Genomic DNA, 19,409 nt, shown 5'->3' with positions numbered 1-19,409 from the left:
GTTGGTTGTGTTTTGAATGATGGACATAACTAGTAGACATTGGATAAGTACATCTCAAATGAGAGTTCGTGTATGTGAATCTTTGAAACCCCTACAACTAAGGCCCTCAGAGTACAAAACTTTGCGTAAGTTTTCTTCATACTACAAATTTAACATATGTTATGTTAAAGATTGAACTATAGAAGTAAATCTTAGAAAAAAGTAGTAGCAACCAAGTTCCTTATCTCTGAAATTTTAGCCTGTGGCTGTGACTATTTTTAATAAGCTAATATTAGTTCTGCTCTATTAGATTTCAGTAAAATCATCACAAATGTTATGTCCAGGCTCAGGATGGCTATGGTCCCATCAACTCGCAAGGATATAGATTTCAGCTGATGATTTTTTTTTTTTCTTTTTAAGATACCTGACGAATCAGATGACAACATTTAATCATCTGTGTAGTGATCCTTAGATTGTCTAAGCAAACTTGTTATATATCTTTTCCTAAAAAACGTGAGTGTATTTCCTTCCAGTTGTTTTCTGTTTCAGAACAAAAGAATTCATGTATACCAATATAGCATGCTGGGTCGTTCTTTGATGTTGGTGTTGGGTACTTTGATAATTGATACTGATGGATCTGTGCTAATTCTATTCAAACACCCGAAATAATCAGTTTGCATCTTGTTAAAAGTATGTTAATGTTGTTTATACCGTTTAGATGTTTGCAGAGATGTCATATATCTTCAAAGTAAGTTTGTTTTCATGTGTAACGAGTGCATTTTGTATAAGTTGGTGTTTTGAGGATCAAAAGAACTCTTCAAACTCTTATATATTCTCAAACTAATTACCATCGAGCTTCTTTCAATTTACGTTTAAGTTTCCTCCAAAATCTCATTTAAGTTATAAAAACCTATATAAATTATCAGCATATCTTGTTCTTGACAATTTCAAATTTATGACTAGCAACGATAATTATATGATTTTAGTTCCTACAAGCAAATTGTGTATCTTTCGCATGATCTAAATCATGAAAATGACATTGGTAGAAAATTCTTCAATTGAAATTCAATAACACAGAAAGTGTACTGACACATGGGAAGCTTGATTTAAATTCTTCTTTTTGTTTTTGTTTTTCTGTTTACTCATTTGTGTCTGTTCATCATCATCAATTGTAAAATGTTAAAAAGTAAAAAACAAAAAAACCAAAAAGTATTTTGTATATTTTGCTGTTAATAATATATGATGCTCGACTGAAATATCTGTGTCGACCACCAGAGTGTCAAATGCATTATGCAGAGATCATTCGTGTGGTGTGACCTGTATTTCCTGTCAAGTCACTTTCCATTTATTAAACGTGGAAAGCCAGATTTTTTTTTTTTTTTAATCATTTTCTTTCGATTGTTGATTGCTTGCGGTAGGGTTCATTGTGGAGCCCAACAATAGGCCCAATATCTTAACTCATAGTCTGGATCTGTTGTTTCTTATGGGCCCATATTTGTTTTGTTAAATAAGGCAAAGCTTCCAGTTCCAACCCACCAAAAAGGTTTTGTAGCTGACAATCAATTGTTATTTATGGTACTTACGGTGCACTGGCACTGCGTGTAACTTGAAATGAGTCGAAATAATGATTTTGGTCCCCTAGTTCGGTTCAATTTCACTTAGCGATGTGCTATCTTCATATTTTTTTTTTACTTCTCGCACACTCCTTTCAATTGCGACTATCGGATCGACTGAATTAAAGAAAATTAAAAGACATAAATTAACAGAAAATTAAAGCACATCCCTTTCACCTACGTCTATGTAATTTTAATTGTCGCTATTTACCCTTATGATAGACTAATAGTATTAATTTAAAGACAATAATTTATTTGCTTCTTTCTTTTTGAAAAGAAAAAATAAATAGACCTACAAGGTCATGTGTGTACTTTTAGAAGTTCATCGTATTAGTAAACTACATGAGTTAAATCGCAAAGAATGAAAAGTAAAATACTGAAGTAAAACTACGCACTCCTTGATGCTAATGATGTTTTTGCCGCCATAAAATATTTGATTAACAAGCAACTACGCACTCCTTGATGCTAATGATATTTCCCCAACTCCAAAATTTAAATCCCGGGCGGTATCCTGGAACCATAATACTTGAAACCTTAATGAAGAAAGTTGAGCTTCTATTATAAAATGAATTGGTAGTGGGGGTATCTCAACTTACTGATAAGTTCATGGAATGTTTCTTCTCTCATAATTGTGGTAGTCATTCTCAACACGCTTTCTCACGTTTGGCGAATTTTTTCAAGCCAAACATGTGGACAACACAAATTTAATGACGTGGAGCACGTGTAGCCGTTGGGATTCACATATGGAACAACTTGCTTTAATGCCAAGAAAAATATTGAGATTCCTTCATAAAATCAAGAGTTTTAACGAAAAGATCGTGGTACTGTTCACTTTAACAAAAAACTATATTTTTACACTAAAAAGTCAAACCTGGTACTATTCACTTTACCCTTTATTTTGTCCTAATCGTTAAAACTCAAAGTTTTCAAGCTTTTTTCATTAGTTTTCCTTAAAATTAATTAACAATATAAGGAGTAGCCCAACTTACTTATAAACTCACTTAAGGTCCATTCTCCCGTCAATATGTGATTCATTAACAACTGTCAAAACATTTTTATATTTACAATTTGAAATCGATTAACAATACACCATTGCTTCGTTTTTTTCCTTAAGGCTCTTGGGAACCATATAATATACCAGAAAAGTGCTTACACTCACATTGATCTACATTACTTGGCAAGTTTTAGTGCATTTTAACTGTATACTAATATAAACCAAAGAATGTGATTTAGGTGGAAAAGGACAAATGGTGATGATCCAATTGGAGAGCTTTGAATTCCCTTGAAAAACCAATGTTATTGTGCTAGGCTGCTACTGCTAGCCAGCTCCATGATGAATGGGCCCAAATATATTATCCCCGGATGTCATGCACCCCATAAGGTGTCGACAAGTCGATGGCTCTGCTGTGCATGCACTACCACATTGGTGACAATAATACCAAATCTCTCTCCCTCTCTCTATCCTCTCCAGTCCACTTATTGGTTTTCTTCTCGAATTGTCACCTTCAACTCCAAGTTTCATGCCTACTTCAATACTGTTAGTTCTGCAACTTTCATAAAGCAGGAGAGGGGAAGTATATCTATCTATATATCAATATATATATTGGTTAGAACTCATGATAAAGAAAAATTATGATAATTCATCGTTTAATTTTAATTCAGTAGTAGATGAGAAAATACAACTACAAAAAATAAGTAATCACTAATTATTATATTAAAATTAAACGGTGAGTTACCACAATTTTATTAAACTATAAAGTTCAAGAGAACGAGATTGATGTATAGGAAAAAGTGAGAATGAAAAAAGAAAGATGATAAAATCATAGTACATTGATATCTTTCTTTTGGTTCATGATAGCGATCATACTTCTGTAGAATCACTTTATCTACATTTAGTCCTCCGAAGACTCCAAAACCAACCTATTATATCCCCTGCCTCCATTATGTCCTTTCACATTGAAAATTCATCTCTCTCTCTCTCTCTCTCTATACATTAGTGGGTACTTTGTCTAAAGTAGGCATGTAATCCTTCTTGTCCAAACTAGGGCACCACTGCAAAAGTTCTCACCAGTAAAATGATCCATGATATTGCTTGATGTGAGTACTGAGTGGGCACACACCAACACTAACACTCTGAGAGAGAGAGAGAGAGAGAGAGAGAGAGAGAGAGGACATAATGATTTAACCGAAGATGGGGATTGGGGAGCTAGGGTTTGGTTTGCAACCATAATCTCCATGACCTAGATATATTATATCATCCATGGGGCCGGGGGTGAGAAAAGAAGACTGAGTCCTAAGTAAGTCTGTCTGTCATGGATACATGTTTTGCTAGCTAGTGGAAGAAGTTGATGTTTGTTTACAATTGCACACAGGCACCAACCCTCTCTGTCATGTCAAAATCCAACTCTGTAAACAAAAAGAAAAAGAAAAGAATAGTTTTTGCAACTATTTGCTCTTTTTTCTTGCTTTTTTCTTGCTTTTTAACTTGTTTTTTTTCATAGTGGGGTTTTCTTTTCTGGATCCAAATATGCAATCAATAATGTCTCTGTCTTTAGATTTACTCCATCCATCCACCCATCCATCAAACCTTGCAAATTAAAGTAGACTCATGGGCCATGCCGTTGGCAGATCAATGATATTCCCCACATAAAAAGAAATATATGATTTCTAGGTCACTGTTTTATGCATGCCTTTTCTCTTTAAACACCCCACCTTTCAAAACATAACGTTTAACCCATTACTCTTTGCATGGTAAAATTCAGAACAAGCCAGTCACGCATTTAGGCAAATGCTTCTTTTTTTACCAATGTCCCTTTGCAGTTTTCAAATCTTGCCCCCATTTGAGTAAATAATTAAATGTACACTTTAATCTGAAGACTTTTGCATTTGGGATGGGGGGTTCATTAGGGTTCGGTTCCTCTTTTAGACTTGTGTTCCATGTTTATTAATAAATGCTAAATTGGGACCATGCACCTTAAATTCTAATTTGACTCCAAGGTCCTATCAAATTTCTTAAGTGATTGTGATATGTGAGTGACCCTGTGGGGTCCCTAATTGTCCTAAGCTTGAAAAAAAAAACTATAGAGAGGAGGTTGGCTCCTTAAGATTGAAGAGGAGTTTCTTCTTAATTACTTAGTATTGGACATTATAATCGGAATCGTTTATATTACAAATCAATTTGCAAAGATCATCTCTAAAAAAAGTTAATTAAAACTAAGGTCGTTTAATCAATCAATGGTAGAAAATAAATAGACCGTTCATAAATTTGTTTTTTTACAGTTTGATGACTAAATGATCTCTTATTTTATTGATTTTTTCAGAGTAATTTATAATATTAATTATTTTGATCGTAAGCCTAAAGTTTCATTAATCGATCACGAAGGAAATTGAGTAGGAATTCCTCATCAACAACTGAAAAGCCAAGTTAATATCAAAAATATATATGTTAGAATGAAAGAACAGAAGAAAGGAAATGGCGAAGCAACGTAATTCCAAGATGATGGAGTGGTGTGGTACAATTTACATACATGATGAGTGTCCCTTTTCACGAGGGACGAAAGTTTTGGGGTTGCATCATGGCCCCCGTGCCCCCTCTCTTAATTGGATCCATATGCTATGCCGTCCATTACTCAGCAGCCCCACCCCTCCTCAATCCTCATCAACTTGAACTTGGAATATGGTTTATATCACTAAAGTGGGCAACTTATGTGAGACACACACATCTCCATCTCCTTTACATCAAGTCTCACTCCTAACAACGTAAAAGATTTAAAAAACAAGCACAAAACATGGGTCCAGTAGATTCTTGTTAGATCTTTTGCCAGTGCTTCTGCCGAAACTACTTATGTCCGAACTACATCTGCATATAAGCATAAAAATTACTTTTGTCGAATTTACTTTTTCTCATAAGCTTAAGAACTACTGCTTACATAACTCATAAGAACTTTTAATTCTTTCTTGGGGTAAAAGTGAAACGACATAGGTCATTAAGGATTAAGCGAGTCGAATCAGTCTTTAGAACTCGGTCGTCGATTTGCTTCAACAGCCTACCTTCCCCCGCTGGGAGCGATTGTGATTTTTCAAAATTTGAAGTCCTCAGAAAAGAATTCAATTCCATTGGGTTGAGTGTCATTGTCCTCATCGTCGGCATATTCGATGGCTTTGTGGGTAGTGTGTACGTGACCATGAGTTTTGGTTAAGCATGCCCTCCATATTTGATTTTCAATTCCTACACAAATAGAAGTATGCAACAATCAGGTACGCATTTACATCAATGAATAATAGAGGGGAGAAGAACAAGGTAGGGATGGGATGGATCTTGACCCACATGGAATTGATGTGTGATTCTATAGGAATTGTGGACCAACCAAATGTTTAGGTTTATTTTTTTTCCCAAATCTTTTTCATTTGAAGGAGAAATATGTGTCCTTTGTCATATATAAAATATATATGCCCTACCAGTCACCTAGTTGATCATTTGGGTAATCAAATTATCTGTATTAAATTGTGGAGCACTTCCTTCTAATACAGGTAATACCCATTAATCTAATCTAATTGATACATTACATTACAAATTTTGTTTTTTTTAAATGTGATTAGTTGGTAGCTTCACTATGACAGTTCACCTTTTTTAGGGCCGAAAAGACTCACAGAAATATTTCAGACTCTCCATAGGCACTTCATCAGCTCTAGAAATCGAATACAATACGTATTATGTAGAATACGAGCCAGATACCATTTCTTTAATTAAAACAAATATTGGTTTAAAAAATCAAGGTTTTGGTCCAATGTGCATTTTCAGCACTCAACCAAAAGCAAAACACTTCACGAATCATGGCCATGAGATGTGCCCTTTTGACAAAAATTAATAAGTAATTAATTTGGCTTTGACAACCCCAATTATCCCCTAGATAATACCATTTTATAATCCTAATGATTAAAAATATTGAATCAAAGGTTTCACATGGTGGTTAGTCGCTATCGAATAAATCTAATTGATGCTACAACACAACAAGGTTGTCCCACTCCACCATGATGCTTCATCCGTGTAATCCATATATAAACCAATCTTTTCCAATACCTAATTAAACCCGTGATTTAATTATAATTATCATCCCAGATCATGTGCTACATTTTTATGTTTATATATATTGGAAAATATTATTTTATTTATTTAATTCTCTAATCAATGAATTTGAGCAAGATGCATATGGTCATGGTTTGCTGAAAGCATATAGAATATCATCAAGGGTGACAATTAATCCACAGAACAATATTTTGAATGATGAAACTTGTAGTAAAATCAACTCTCTATTTTTTATTTTAAACCTTATGTTTTCAAAATGTGTCCATTTTTTCTTCTTCTATGTAAGCTTAATTGGAATTAATTTCAACTGGCGGATCCAAAAATTATACCTCATGAGGTCTTGGTGTATATAAGATTTATGTCTAGTTAGAGCATTGAGGCATTTTGTCAAGCATTTTAGTTGGCATGTAAACATTTGTCAAGCCATGTTGCTAGGCCGATCGATATATGGAGAGCCATGTTGCCATCTATCAAGCAATGTTGTTGAAGCTTGCCAAGCATCACTTACCGAGATCTGTCGAGCATGCATATCATCAAACAATTAGTAGGGAAAGGGACCTACCAATCCATTCTCCTATCTTTCGGGGGGTCTTGGGACCTGATGGTCCCTTTAATGGTGTAGAGAGCTGTACTTCCGTATTCGAGACCAGAATATCGTCTCTCGTTTTCACCTCCTTTGCAATGAAGAAAAAAACTCAAAAAAGGAACTAGATTTCCCACAATTAGCCTGCCAGCTGAAGCAACGTGACTGAATTACTTAAGCTTGAATTAACCCAATATCAAGCTAAGAGAGTTAACCTGCACTTTCAATACACTTCTCAACCCCTATACCAATAATATTTGTTCAACCCATTAATTAAATTTCATTGCTAATTCTCCCCCACTTTCAGCTGGTTACCAACAGTCCAAGAAAACCAGCTGAAAACTTATTGTGTTTGCCAATATGTTAGTTGCCCTCTACCCATCTCCCATCTTCCATCTTCCCATGATTCAAGCAAGGGCAACCTTCTCTATCTTTATTTCTTCTTTATTCAAGTTTTCTGTTAGAGGTCGCACTTGGTGTGATGGCAAGTGCCTTCGCCCATGAGCGGTAGGTCTCGGGTTCGAGACTTGGGAGCAGCCTCTCCATAAATGGGGGTAAGGCTAGCCGACATTCACCTCTCCCAGACCCTGCGTAAAGCGGGAGCCTTGTGCACTGGGTACGACCTTTTTTTATTCAAGTTTTCTGTTACATTTTTCATTTGTCTTCCCAACGGCAACGAAAGGATGGGCATCTGACATTAGCTTGAGAGTGACCTAATTGTTTTTCTTGATCAAAACTGAAACCCCAACTGGCATTGTCATTGAAATTTCACCAAATGACAACTACTTAGCTAATAATCTTTGTATTTTAGCTCCGGAATCCGGATCCATTTGGATATATTACAAATGCATACGATACGTCAATTACTTCCAAATGGAATACATATAACGAGAGCCACTATGTTTATCTATTTATCAAGTCACAATTGCATAACTAGACGGCTTTTGATTTAAGTGAGTTTTTTTATACTTTAATCATAACCTAGAAAATGATCGTTCAGTTGATAAAAAAGTATTGTACAATAAACATATATTAATGATTAGCAACGTCGTAAATTACTTACTGGTTGACTTTTGAACGGTCTATATTTTAAATATGAGACAAAAGGAGATGTCATATCCAACAAATTGGTCAATTTCTTGGAGCGAGGATCCCTGTGATTCTCAAATCACATCCGTTCATCATACATCGTATGGTCAAAAATCATTGTAAATTTTTTTATTTAAAATTGAATATAAATAGTAGTTGATGAAAACTGATCGCACGATATACGATAAATTGATGTAAAAATTCCCAAAATCTTCCCAAAGAGGATCCGGCAAGATCCTCTCTCAATTTCTTGCCATAAGATATTTGCATTTGGATGGCATGAAAAGTATACTAGCACGCAATAATCATATACAAGTACAACCAAATGTTTAATTATGAATACTTTTGCAAGTACAATCTACATGTTCGATTTGAGTACAAGACAAACTTTGCCTAACAAGAAAAATAATACAAAGGTGGAAGAGACAAGAAGAACTCATATGATGACTAGGGTTTCGATTAATTTTTGGATTAATAAGGTCAACAAAAATTTGGGCACAAGTAACGTGTAGTTGCCCAAGTCTAGATACCTTTTGGAATACAAATTGAGCATACCTACAAAACTACAACAAGAAACATAAACTTGTTTTAAATGTTAAATTAGGTTTATGTTCTTGTCATTGGGCTAATTTTTCATTATTAGTGACATTGGAAATAGTTGTCAACTCAAAAAATTGATCAAATGTATAAGCAAATAAACATTGTATAATTAGTGACATATAACATTTTAGTCTAAAATAGAGCTCATGTCAAGTAAAGATGTTACTCAAACAAGAATAGTAAAGTTAGAGTTTTGATTCAAACCATCTCCATTATACATACACAACTCGTTAAACTCACCGTCACTTTATGTCCATATATAAAAATTATATCGTAAGAATATAATTCTACACTGAAGATTAGCTTTAAGATCATCTTCAATAGAGATGTCAAATTTCAATTTTATAGCTCATGTGGCAAGATAACATTTTATATAGTCTCTTCTTCCAACCAAGATGTCAAATTAAAATGTTTTTTGGTTATTTATAAAATCTAGTGGGTCGGAAATTAATAATAAAATAATCAATGAGTGAAAGAAAAATAAAGAAATATATGGGCCAACATTAAAATAAAACAAAAAAAAATTAAAATTGCCTTCAAATTTGACAGTAAAATACAGAATGTCAATCTATATAAAATTTTGACATCCTTGAAGATGCTCTAAGTAATTAATCAACAACATAGCACAAATTTATATGCAAAATTGTGTCCAATAGTGGCCATGGTAATGGTGGTTTTTGTCACCACCATAGTCTGAAATATCGATAATATCGACGAAATATCGAGGATATTTCGGTTTTTTCGAATCACGGATATTTCGGAACATATCCATGAACATATCGTACAAATATCAACAATATCGACGATAATATCGGAAAATATCGATGTTGATAAAATTTCGGATAATATCGCTAAAATATCGAAAATATCGATGTAAAGGAAGGAAAAAAAAAATAAAAAAAAGAAAAAAAGGGAAAAAAGGGAGGAAAAAAAAACACAAAGAGGATTTGAACCCCTCCCATTTTACTCCTCCAACACCGTAACCACCATATATCACTTATGCTTTAGTGATAATATGCTAAAATATTTATATTTATATGAGTGACATGTTAACAATTACATGCAAAACTATTTTAGGGATTTATCATTTGATGAATTTTTTATCACAATAAAGTTACTCTACACATAGAGATGATGAAGATAGTGAAAGTTTTGAACCTCATAGGAACTTTATGTGGTACTAAATCACTCATGTATCTTACCATGCAATGTATAAAGTGTAAAATATTGTAGTAAATCATTATATATAAATGATTATGGTGTGTTTCATCTTTTTTTCATTAATTACTACATATTTTCTACCCTCACAGTGTTTGCCAGCTCACTGTATAATCAATTTAAATTAGTTAAATCCATCATGTAATGCATTTCCTTCTATTTTTTTTTTATAAACTAATAGATAATTGACTAAATAAACATTCTCTAAAGTTTTGATAAATTTTTTTAAGTTTTTCTTACAATTTTCGTGGTTTTTATTCATTTTTTATCGATATTGATAATATCCCGATATTTTTATCGAAATTTTCATATTTTTGAACTACCAATATTTTGGATATCTTCGATATTTTATATCATGGTCACCAAATCACTAGGACATAAATCTTTTTAGAACACACACCAAAAAGAGAATCATTTCCCTTTCTTTAGGTACAACGTTCCATTACTTTTGAGTAGATTCCTAGGCAGAAACACCTTTTTAAAATTTGGCTTAAGTCCAATTTGGCCCATTAAACAAACAATTAAAAATGTCTTTCATCATTATTATTATTTTTTTAATCAAATGATATTATCTACACTATAGGGAAATGTAGAGTAGGCTAAACTTCACAATAAGCTAACAATAATATGGTTCAAATTTGTCTTTGATGAGAATAAAATATAAGATCTTTTACTTAAAGAATTATTATTAGCACTCCAATAGTTTCATGTGCGCTTCAAAATTGTCATATTAAAAAAATGATTTTTAAAGAGTACAAAATAAATTTTTTATACCGCGTAAATAATAACACGAAACTAGCCAATCAATAGAAAAATGTCCAACTTATGATGGCAATAAATAAATAATTAATAGTTTATGCTGACAGAGAACCCAACTAAATCATCATCATCAACACTTAATTAATTAATTATTTATTTGATTAATTAAGATAGACAAGGTAAACAAGGATCGTGATAAAGTAAATTATTAAAGTATAGAAATAAAGGAAAGGGAAAGGAAAACGGTGACCGAAGTGGGTGGGAATCCGATCCGCGTGTAGTAGAGTGCATGCTGGTCATAAAGGGACAGATGGTCCCGATCTCTGTGGGGTCCTACACTGTGGGCCCCCGTATCCAAATCCCACAAACAAAATCTCCCAATAGTTTTGTGATGTCTTTTGTTACCGTCTCCACAATTAAATGCTGATTTTGGCTGTTTGCACCTGTTTTTCGTGGGGCCCAACGCCTTTTTTTATTTCTTTCTTTATTTTTTGATAATTTGTGTCTCTCAAATAGGACATATGGTTCTTAATTGGACCATTTAGTAGGACAAATTTGAAGTTGATTTGGTTGCTTTAATTGGACCGGAAAAAAGACCATTCACCTTTTAATAATAGCCTTTAATTTTGGCCTGACCAGTATTATTCTTGGAGCTATTATTATTTAAGATGCGGTTACACGCACATCGTGATTTTTCATTTTTTTTAACAAATGATATTATCAATATTAAAAATGAAGGAGTGAATTTAGCTTCACAATGTGTTAGTAATAATATGGTTCAAATTTGTCTTTGACGAGAATCGAATCTAAAACCTCACTTACAAGTGAAAAGGAATACTACTAGACCGTAGTACTGAGTGACACATTGTGATTTTAAGTGCATTGAAATATTAACAGATTAGATGAAAGTGATAAAAATTGAAATAATTCCCAAAAATTATATGATTTATATTTGGTGGTAGTAGAGAGATTATTTTTTACCATATCTTGCCGATCACATTGACACACATCGACCTAAATCAGGGCATGCTGGCCGTCACATGAGGGTGACGTAGCCATGTGCACAGTGCGAAAGCAAAATTGATATCAAGAAATTTCGAAGGAATAAAAGCCAAACTATTAACAAAAATAAAGTGCTAGTACGAGATTAATGATGAAATACATAACCAGAACATAAATATTCTAGATGTAGTCAAGAGGGATAAGTGCTAATTTAAAACACCCAAAGGTGATCCTACATTTATGATGTTCTGTCAGAATCCCCGCCGAAATCCTCGTGATCCACCAAGCACTTCTACTTAAAACCTAGAGGGGCGCAAAACAAAGCTTTTCAAAATCATTTCATTTCTCAAAAGTTCTAACCCCTCGCCGTAAAACCTGTATAATTTCCCAGAAAATAATAATAATAATAATAAGCTGTATCAGAAATCATACTCAAGATGAAAATCCATAGAAGTATACCATGTCAAAGTATCTCAATGCAATGTTATAAGTAATCCAGGCAAAATATATCAATGTCAAATATCGCATCAACCAAATCCCTCTTACTCAATCTACACGGCTGAGGATATAGCTTATAACCAATTTCAATCATATCAAATCAAATCCTGCACACGAGTCAGAACCACCTAAAGTGGTATGTACAACAAGACTAGTTATAAAGTAAATATGTTCTAGTGCTACGATCACGTGAAGGCTATGCGAATAATCGCGGGTCACCTATGAGTCGGAACCACCTAAAGTGGTATGTACGACAAACCTGTGCACCTAACTTGGATCCAAGGTGAGCATATGGTGCGGGAGGTGAACATTATGTGAAAGACTGTACCCTAACTCTGGGCGGGAGCACTAACACCGGGGTGCAGGTTTATGAGCTCTCAATACATCACATCATATCTCACATAACTGAAGCAATCTTATATCTTTAATTTATGAACTTACCTGGCATTTACCTGTGCGTCTACAACACCAATCATAAATATATGCAACTACTAATGCATAAATAAAATAGGCATATACTTTGCATGGCATTTCAAAACGTATAATCATTCATATTCATTTTCTGGGAAAAATCTCAAGTATATAGGTATATACGGAAAACCAAAAGCCCAATCACTGATATATTGAAGGGTCGTAGCCCCCGAGCCTCGATTGATGGCTCTCGTCCTCAGGATAGGTGTCACTTATATGCAAAATAACTGAATAAACGTTATTTAAAACACATACACAAAATTTACGAAATCTATACCAAATTAAAGCTTAGGATGAGAGGAACAAAACCTTACCACTTTGGGAACCTAAGACCAATGGAATCTCGTTGGAGAAACTTCGATAATCCGGCCAAACTTGAAACTTATCAAACTCAACTTCCCAACATCCAAATCACTTCATTTTTCTTCTCCAAGCTTCGCGAAGACGTCCTAAAGCTCACTAGCAGCTTAAAATCATCTAAAAACTTCGAAATCACGAGTGCATGAACAGTAACCCAAAACTGGGTTCTTGGGTTCTCAGGAAAATGAGGTCTTCACGCCCAAATAATAGTATCAATGGGTTCCTGGGCTTGCAAAGAACTTGAATATGGTCTCTATTGGTTCGATCTGAGGACGAAAGTGAAGGTTCAAGGTTATCTGTACAATTGTACGGATATGGAAGAAAATGCGAGTGGGATGAAAGAAAGTCAACGGGATAGGGTGAGGGTATGTGTGTGTGTGATCTCAATCAACCAAAACCTTAGGCCTTTTGTTCTAACTAGGTCCAAATAATAAAGAATGGAACCTATTGGTCCAAAACCTTAGTTTATACACACACACACACAACTCAATAATAAAAAGGTATAATAGACATTTCCATGCTCTCGAGGATAAATAATATATACAGTCGGGACGGGCTATCACAACCTACTCCCCTTAAGAAACTTTCGTCCTCGAAATTTACACAATAAATGCAACCTACTAATAATCATAAAACAAGCACGGATACATCTCTTTCATACGCTCCTCCATCTCCCAAGTGGCTTTCTCCACCGAGTGATTTCTCCACAAAACCTTCACTAGGCGCACTATCTTATATCTCAGAACCTTATCCTTCCAATCCAAAATAGTCACTGGCTCCTCATCATAAGTCAAATCTGAATTAATTTCCAGGGGTTGAGGAGGTATCACATGAGAAGGATCTAAGACATAATGATGCAGCATAGAGACATGAAAAACATTGTGCACTTTGGATAACTCTGGAGCCAACTCAAGCCTGTAAGCAACCTCACCGACTCGCTAGGTGATCATAAGTGGTCCAATGTACCTAGGACTCAGCTTGCCTTTCTTTCCAAATCGTACAACACATTTCCATGGTGATAGCTTCAGAAATACTCAATCACCTACATTATACATCCGGTCAATGGCATGTCAGTCTGCTAGACTCTTCTGTCGTCGTTTTCAGGTTAGACTTAGTCCTACCAAAACTGTTTCACTAACTTCTGACCAACATAAGGGTGTGCGAAAAAGATTTACCATAAAGAGCCTTGAAATGTGACATACCAATACTGGAATGGAAGCTGTTGTTGTAGGCAAATTCCATTAAATCCAACCGCTTATGCCAAGCGTCACCAAACTGCAACACTAAATATCTCAACATATCTTTCAACGTCTAAATGGTCCTCTTTGATTGTCCATCTGTTTGAGGATGATATGCTGTCTATAAAATAATCTCGAACCAAGAGCTTCCTGGAATGCTATCCAGAATTTGGAAGTAAATCTAAGATCACGATCCGAGAAAATACTAACTGGGACTCCATGGTACTTCACAATCTTCGATACAAATAATTCAGCTAATCGGCTTAAAGAATACTTCTCTCTCACGGGAATAAAATGTGTTGATTTAGTAAGCAGATCAACTATCACCCAAATACCATTGAAACCATTCTGTGTACGAGGAAGCTTGTACATAAAATCCATAGTAATATTTTCCCATTTCCACTGTGGAACGAGAAGTGGCTGCATCAAACCAACAAGCTTCTTTCTTTCTGCTTTGACCTGCTGACAAATGACACACATACTCACATATTCAGCAATTTCTCTTTTCATACCCGGCCAATAATAAAATGGTCGAATGGTATGATACATTTTAGTACCTCCTGGATGCATTGCATAAGCTGAAATATGTGCTTCATCAAGAATTGCCTTCTTTAATTCCATATTATTTGGCACATACATTCTACTCTCCTGCATAAGCATGCCATCAGTTTCTCGAATTCTGAAGTCTTTCTTCTTCCCCCGATTCCTTGCTTGAATTATTTCTTGGGTCTCTTCATCATCCATCTGGGCTTTTAGCACACGATCGATTAAAATTGGCCTGACTTGAAAATTAGCAAGTAAGACTTCCTCTCGATCTTCCACTCCTAACTCCACTCCAGTGGACCTCAAATCAGCGAGAAGATGAACATGGCAATCATAGATGGCATTAAGTCTAACTGGAGTCTTCCTACTAAGTGCATCCGCCACTACATTTGAACGACTAGGGTGATACTCAATCGTGCAATCATAATCACTAAGCAATTCAATCCACCTCCGCTGCCGAAGATTAAGATCTTTCTGAGTAAAAATATACTGCAGACTCTTATGATCTGTGAAAATCTTACATTTCTCACCATAAAGATAATGTCTCCAAACCTTCAAAGCAAAGATGATCTGTGAAGATCTTACATTTCTCACCATAAAGATAATGTCTCCAGATCACGAGTAGGGTAATTCTTCTCATGAGGTTTTAATTGTCTCGAAGCATAAGCAATCACCCTACCATGCTGCATCAACACACAACCTAGACCATTTAAGGAAGCATCACTGTAGACCACAAAATTACCATTATCATCTGGGAGTGCCAAAATGGGTGCATGAGTGAGATAATAGTTCAACTGTTGAAAACTTTGCTCACAATTATCATCCCACTCAAACTTAACTTCTTTTCTAGTCAACCTCGTTAATGGCAAAGCAATAACTGAAAAATCCTTAACAAACCGTCTATAATATCCTGCTAGGCCAAGAAAACTCCGTACCTCAGTGATGGTTCGAGGTTGCTCCCAATTCTCCATAGCTGCCACTTTTTGAGAATCCACTTAAATACCTTGAGCAGAAATGACATGTCCCAAAAATTCCACTTGATTCAACCAAAATTGACATTTGCTAAACTTAGCATACAACTGATGTTTCCTTAATTTTTTCAACACCAAAGTAAGATGTTGAACATGCTCTGCTTTAGACTTAGAGTATACCAAAATGTCAACAATAAAAACAATGACAAACCTGTCTATAAATGGCTGGAATACTCGATTCATGAAATCCATGAAAGCTGATGGTGCATTCGTTAATCCAAATGGCATCACTAGAAACTCATAATGACCATAACGAGTTTTGAAAGCAGTCTTAGGGACATCCTCACTGCTGATCTTCATTTGGTAATAACCAGACCTCAAATCAATCTTAAAAAACACACAGGCACCTCAAAGCTGATCAAACAAAACATTTATACGCGGCAACGGATAATGGTTTTTAATCGTTACCCGATTTAATTGCCTATAATCAATACATAGCCTCAAAGTCCCGTCTTTCTTTCTTACAAACAAAACTGGAGTTCCCCAGGGTGAAGTACTAGGCTAAATAAAACCTTTATCAACTAATTCCTGCAACTGGACTTTCAATTCCCTCAATTCAGCATGAGCCATTCTATACGGAGTCAAAGATATAGGATCCGTACCTGGAAGCAAATCAATAGTGAACTCCACATCTTGGTATGACGGCAATCCAGGTAAATCATTAGGGAATACATCAGGAAAATGCCTAACTACTCGAACATCCTCCACACTACTAGAAGCAACATCATTCAGCACTACATGAGCTAAATAACCCTGGCAACCTTTCGATAACAACCTTTTTGCTCTTACAACATAAATAACACCATGCATCACCCCACTACGATCACCCACAAAAGTAACTTCAGGTAATCCAGGACGATGAAAAGTAACTTTTTCCCATAGCAATCTATGTTGGCACGATTATAATGCAACCAATATGTGCCTAAAATCACATCAAAATTAACAATATATAACGGGATAAGATTAGCTGGCATAATCACCTCCTCCACCATCACTGGACATCATGGATATACACAATCAACATAACATCTCTCCCCTCTAGGCATAGCAAACTCTAAATCATACCCTAGACACGTAGGATAAGGTTGCGTCACTTGAGCAAATGTATGAGAAATGACAGAATGCGTAACACAACAATCAATTAAAACTCTAGCAAAGTGACCAAGAATGTTTAACGTACCCATGATCAAGTCCGAATGATTCTGAGCATCTTGCAGGGATATATTGTTAATACGTCCATGGGCTTGTTGTCGTCCCCCACAACCTCTATTAGCTTGATTACCTCGTCCCTTACTTGGCTGACCAAATTGCCTTGAAAATCCTGCACTACTGGAACCAATCTCTACTTGCTGGGGTTGTCCTCCTTGATACCATTGAGATCCACTAGCTAGAATGGAAAGATACAGCGTATACCCTCCAGGATACTGAGAATACCCACTCTGGTAATAGGGATCATGGGAATACTGATACTGCCCTAAAGCATAAGGAGCGGCATCACCCTGATAATGGTAAGTACCACCTCGACCCATCTGACCATAACTACCATACCCTAGAATTCGCTGGATCGGCGCTAGTGGTGGCATAGAATGTTGCTGGGCCTCTGCTAATTCTGGGGACAATTTATAACTCTATGTCCCATCTGCCCACAAGTAAAACACCCATTGCTGCCTCTCCTACACTCCCCAAAATGCCTATTATTACATCTGCGGCACAAATGAGCATTTTCTCTTCCAGCATCTCCTTGCCTCTGGAATCTAAGACTTTCTGAAAATCTACCACCTCTCTTCTGACCAGTGGCACTGAAACCTCCGCTAGAAGAACTGGAACTAGTTCCACTCATCTTAAAGCTCTGAGTCTTGCGAGGTCCTTGAGAAGACTGACCTTTACCTTTATCATCTCTCCTTTGATTCCCATTTTTTCTTCTTCATCTTCACTCTCACTGGGCATATTTTCTGAGTCCTCAATCCTCAACAAAATCTCATAAAACTCCTAGTAAGTAGCACAAGGAGTCGAGGTTGCTATAGAACACTATTTCTTTTTAGTACCCAACTTGAAACGACTGAGCATTTCAACCGGATTAGCTGCAACCTCCGAATGATAGCGAGACAAGTTAGTGAATCTCCTATAATACTCATTTGCCGTCATCTTTCCCTGCTTTAATTGAGTAAACTCTTACTTTTTGCGATCAATATACTCATGGGGAATAAATCTTTTATGAAACAACTGTTTAAATATTTCCCAGTCCGCAATTTCCTCTGGGGTCAACTGATAAGACTCATGTCTCCACCAAGATACAATTTCTGGACCCAAAAACCAGGTACTCGTCTCGAGCCACCTATATGGAGGAAGATTCCCCTGACTCTGCATTACACGGAAAGTCTTCTCAATATGATTGATTCATTTATCCATTCATTCATGTCCTTTATTCCCCATAAAATGATTCAGCTTTAGATTATACGCAATCTGAAGAGGTGTCCTTTGGGGAGGATGAAGCGAAGACTGAATAACATTAACTATAGCTTCCCCTAACTAAGCTATATCGGGGAAACTAGGCTCAACAGAAGGACGTTGATCTCTACGAGGCGGCATATTTCTGACAGAAGACATCAAAATAATTAGAAATTCTCAAGATATGCAGGACTGCAAACCTAATGCTCTGATACCAAGCTGACACACCCCGACCTAAATCAGGGCATACTGGCCGTCACATGAGGGTGACGTAGCCATGTGCACGGTGCGGAAGCAAAATTGATATAAAGAAATTTCGAAGGAATAAAAAACAAACTATTAGCAAAGATAAAGTGCTAGTGCAAGATTAAGGGTGAAATACACAACCAGAGCATAAATATTCTAGATGTAGTCAAGCAGGACAAGTGCTAATTTACAACACCCAAAGGTGATCCTACATTTATGATGTTCTGTTAGAACCCCTGTCAAAATTCTCGTGATCCACCAAGCACTTCTACTTAAAACCTGGAGGGGCGCAAAACAGAAAGTATGAGTGGGCAAAAACAAAGCTTTTCAAAATCATTTCATTTCTCAAAAGTTCTAACCCCTCACCGTAAAACCTGTATAATTTCCCATAAAATAATAATAATAATAATAAGTTGTATCAAAAATCATACTCAAGATGAAAATCCATAGAAGTATACCATGTCAAAGTATCTCAATGCAATGCTATAAGTAATCCAGGAAAAATATATCAATGTCAAATATCGCATTAGCCAAATCCCTCTAACTCAATTTGCACGGCTGAGTATATAGCTCATAACCAATCTCAATCATATCAAATCAAATCCTACACACGAGTCAGAACCACCTAAAGTGGTCTGTACGAAT

The 19,409-nt window shown here is 35.7% G+C and overlaps 1 protein-coding gene across 1 annotated transcript; it reads right to left on the bottom strand.

Moving 5' to 3' along the window:
- Positions 1-13,878: 13,878 nt before the first annotated feature.
- LOC139188684 (uncharacterized) lies at positions 13,879-17,599 on the bottom strand. The gene is made up of 6 exons (XM_070806353.1): positions 17,251-17,599; positions 16,673-16,909; positions 15,280-15,545; positions 14,707-14,955; positions 14,461-14,533; positions 13,879-14,099 (listed from the first exon to the last, which is right to left on the bottom strand). The coding sequence occupies exons 1-6, from the start codon at positions 17,597-17,599 to the stop codon at positions 13,879-13,881; spliced, it is 1,395 nt and encodes a 464-aa protein (XP_070662454.1).
- Between the last annotated feature and the right edge of the window lie 1,810 nt (positions 17,600-19,409).

Source organism: Malus domestica, chromosome 10 (assembly GCF_042453785.1).
Source record: "Malus domestica chromosome 10, GDT2T_hap1".
In the NCBI taxonomy this organism is placed as follows: domain Eukaryota; kingdom Viridiplantae; phylum Streptophyta; class Magnoliopsida; order Rosales; family Rosaceae; genus Malus; species Malus domestica.
This window is presented reverse-complemented; position numbering and strand designations above follow the sequence as displayed.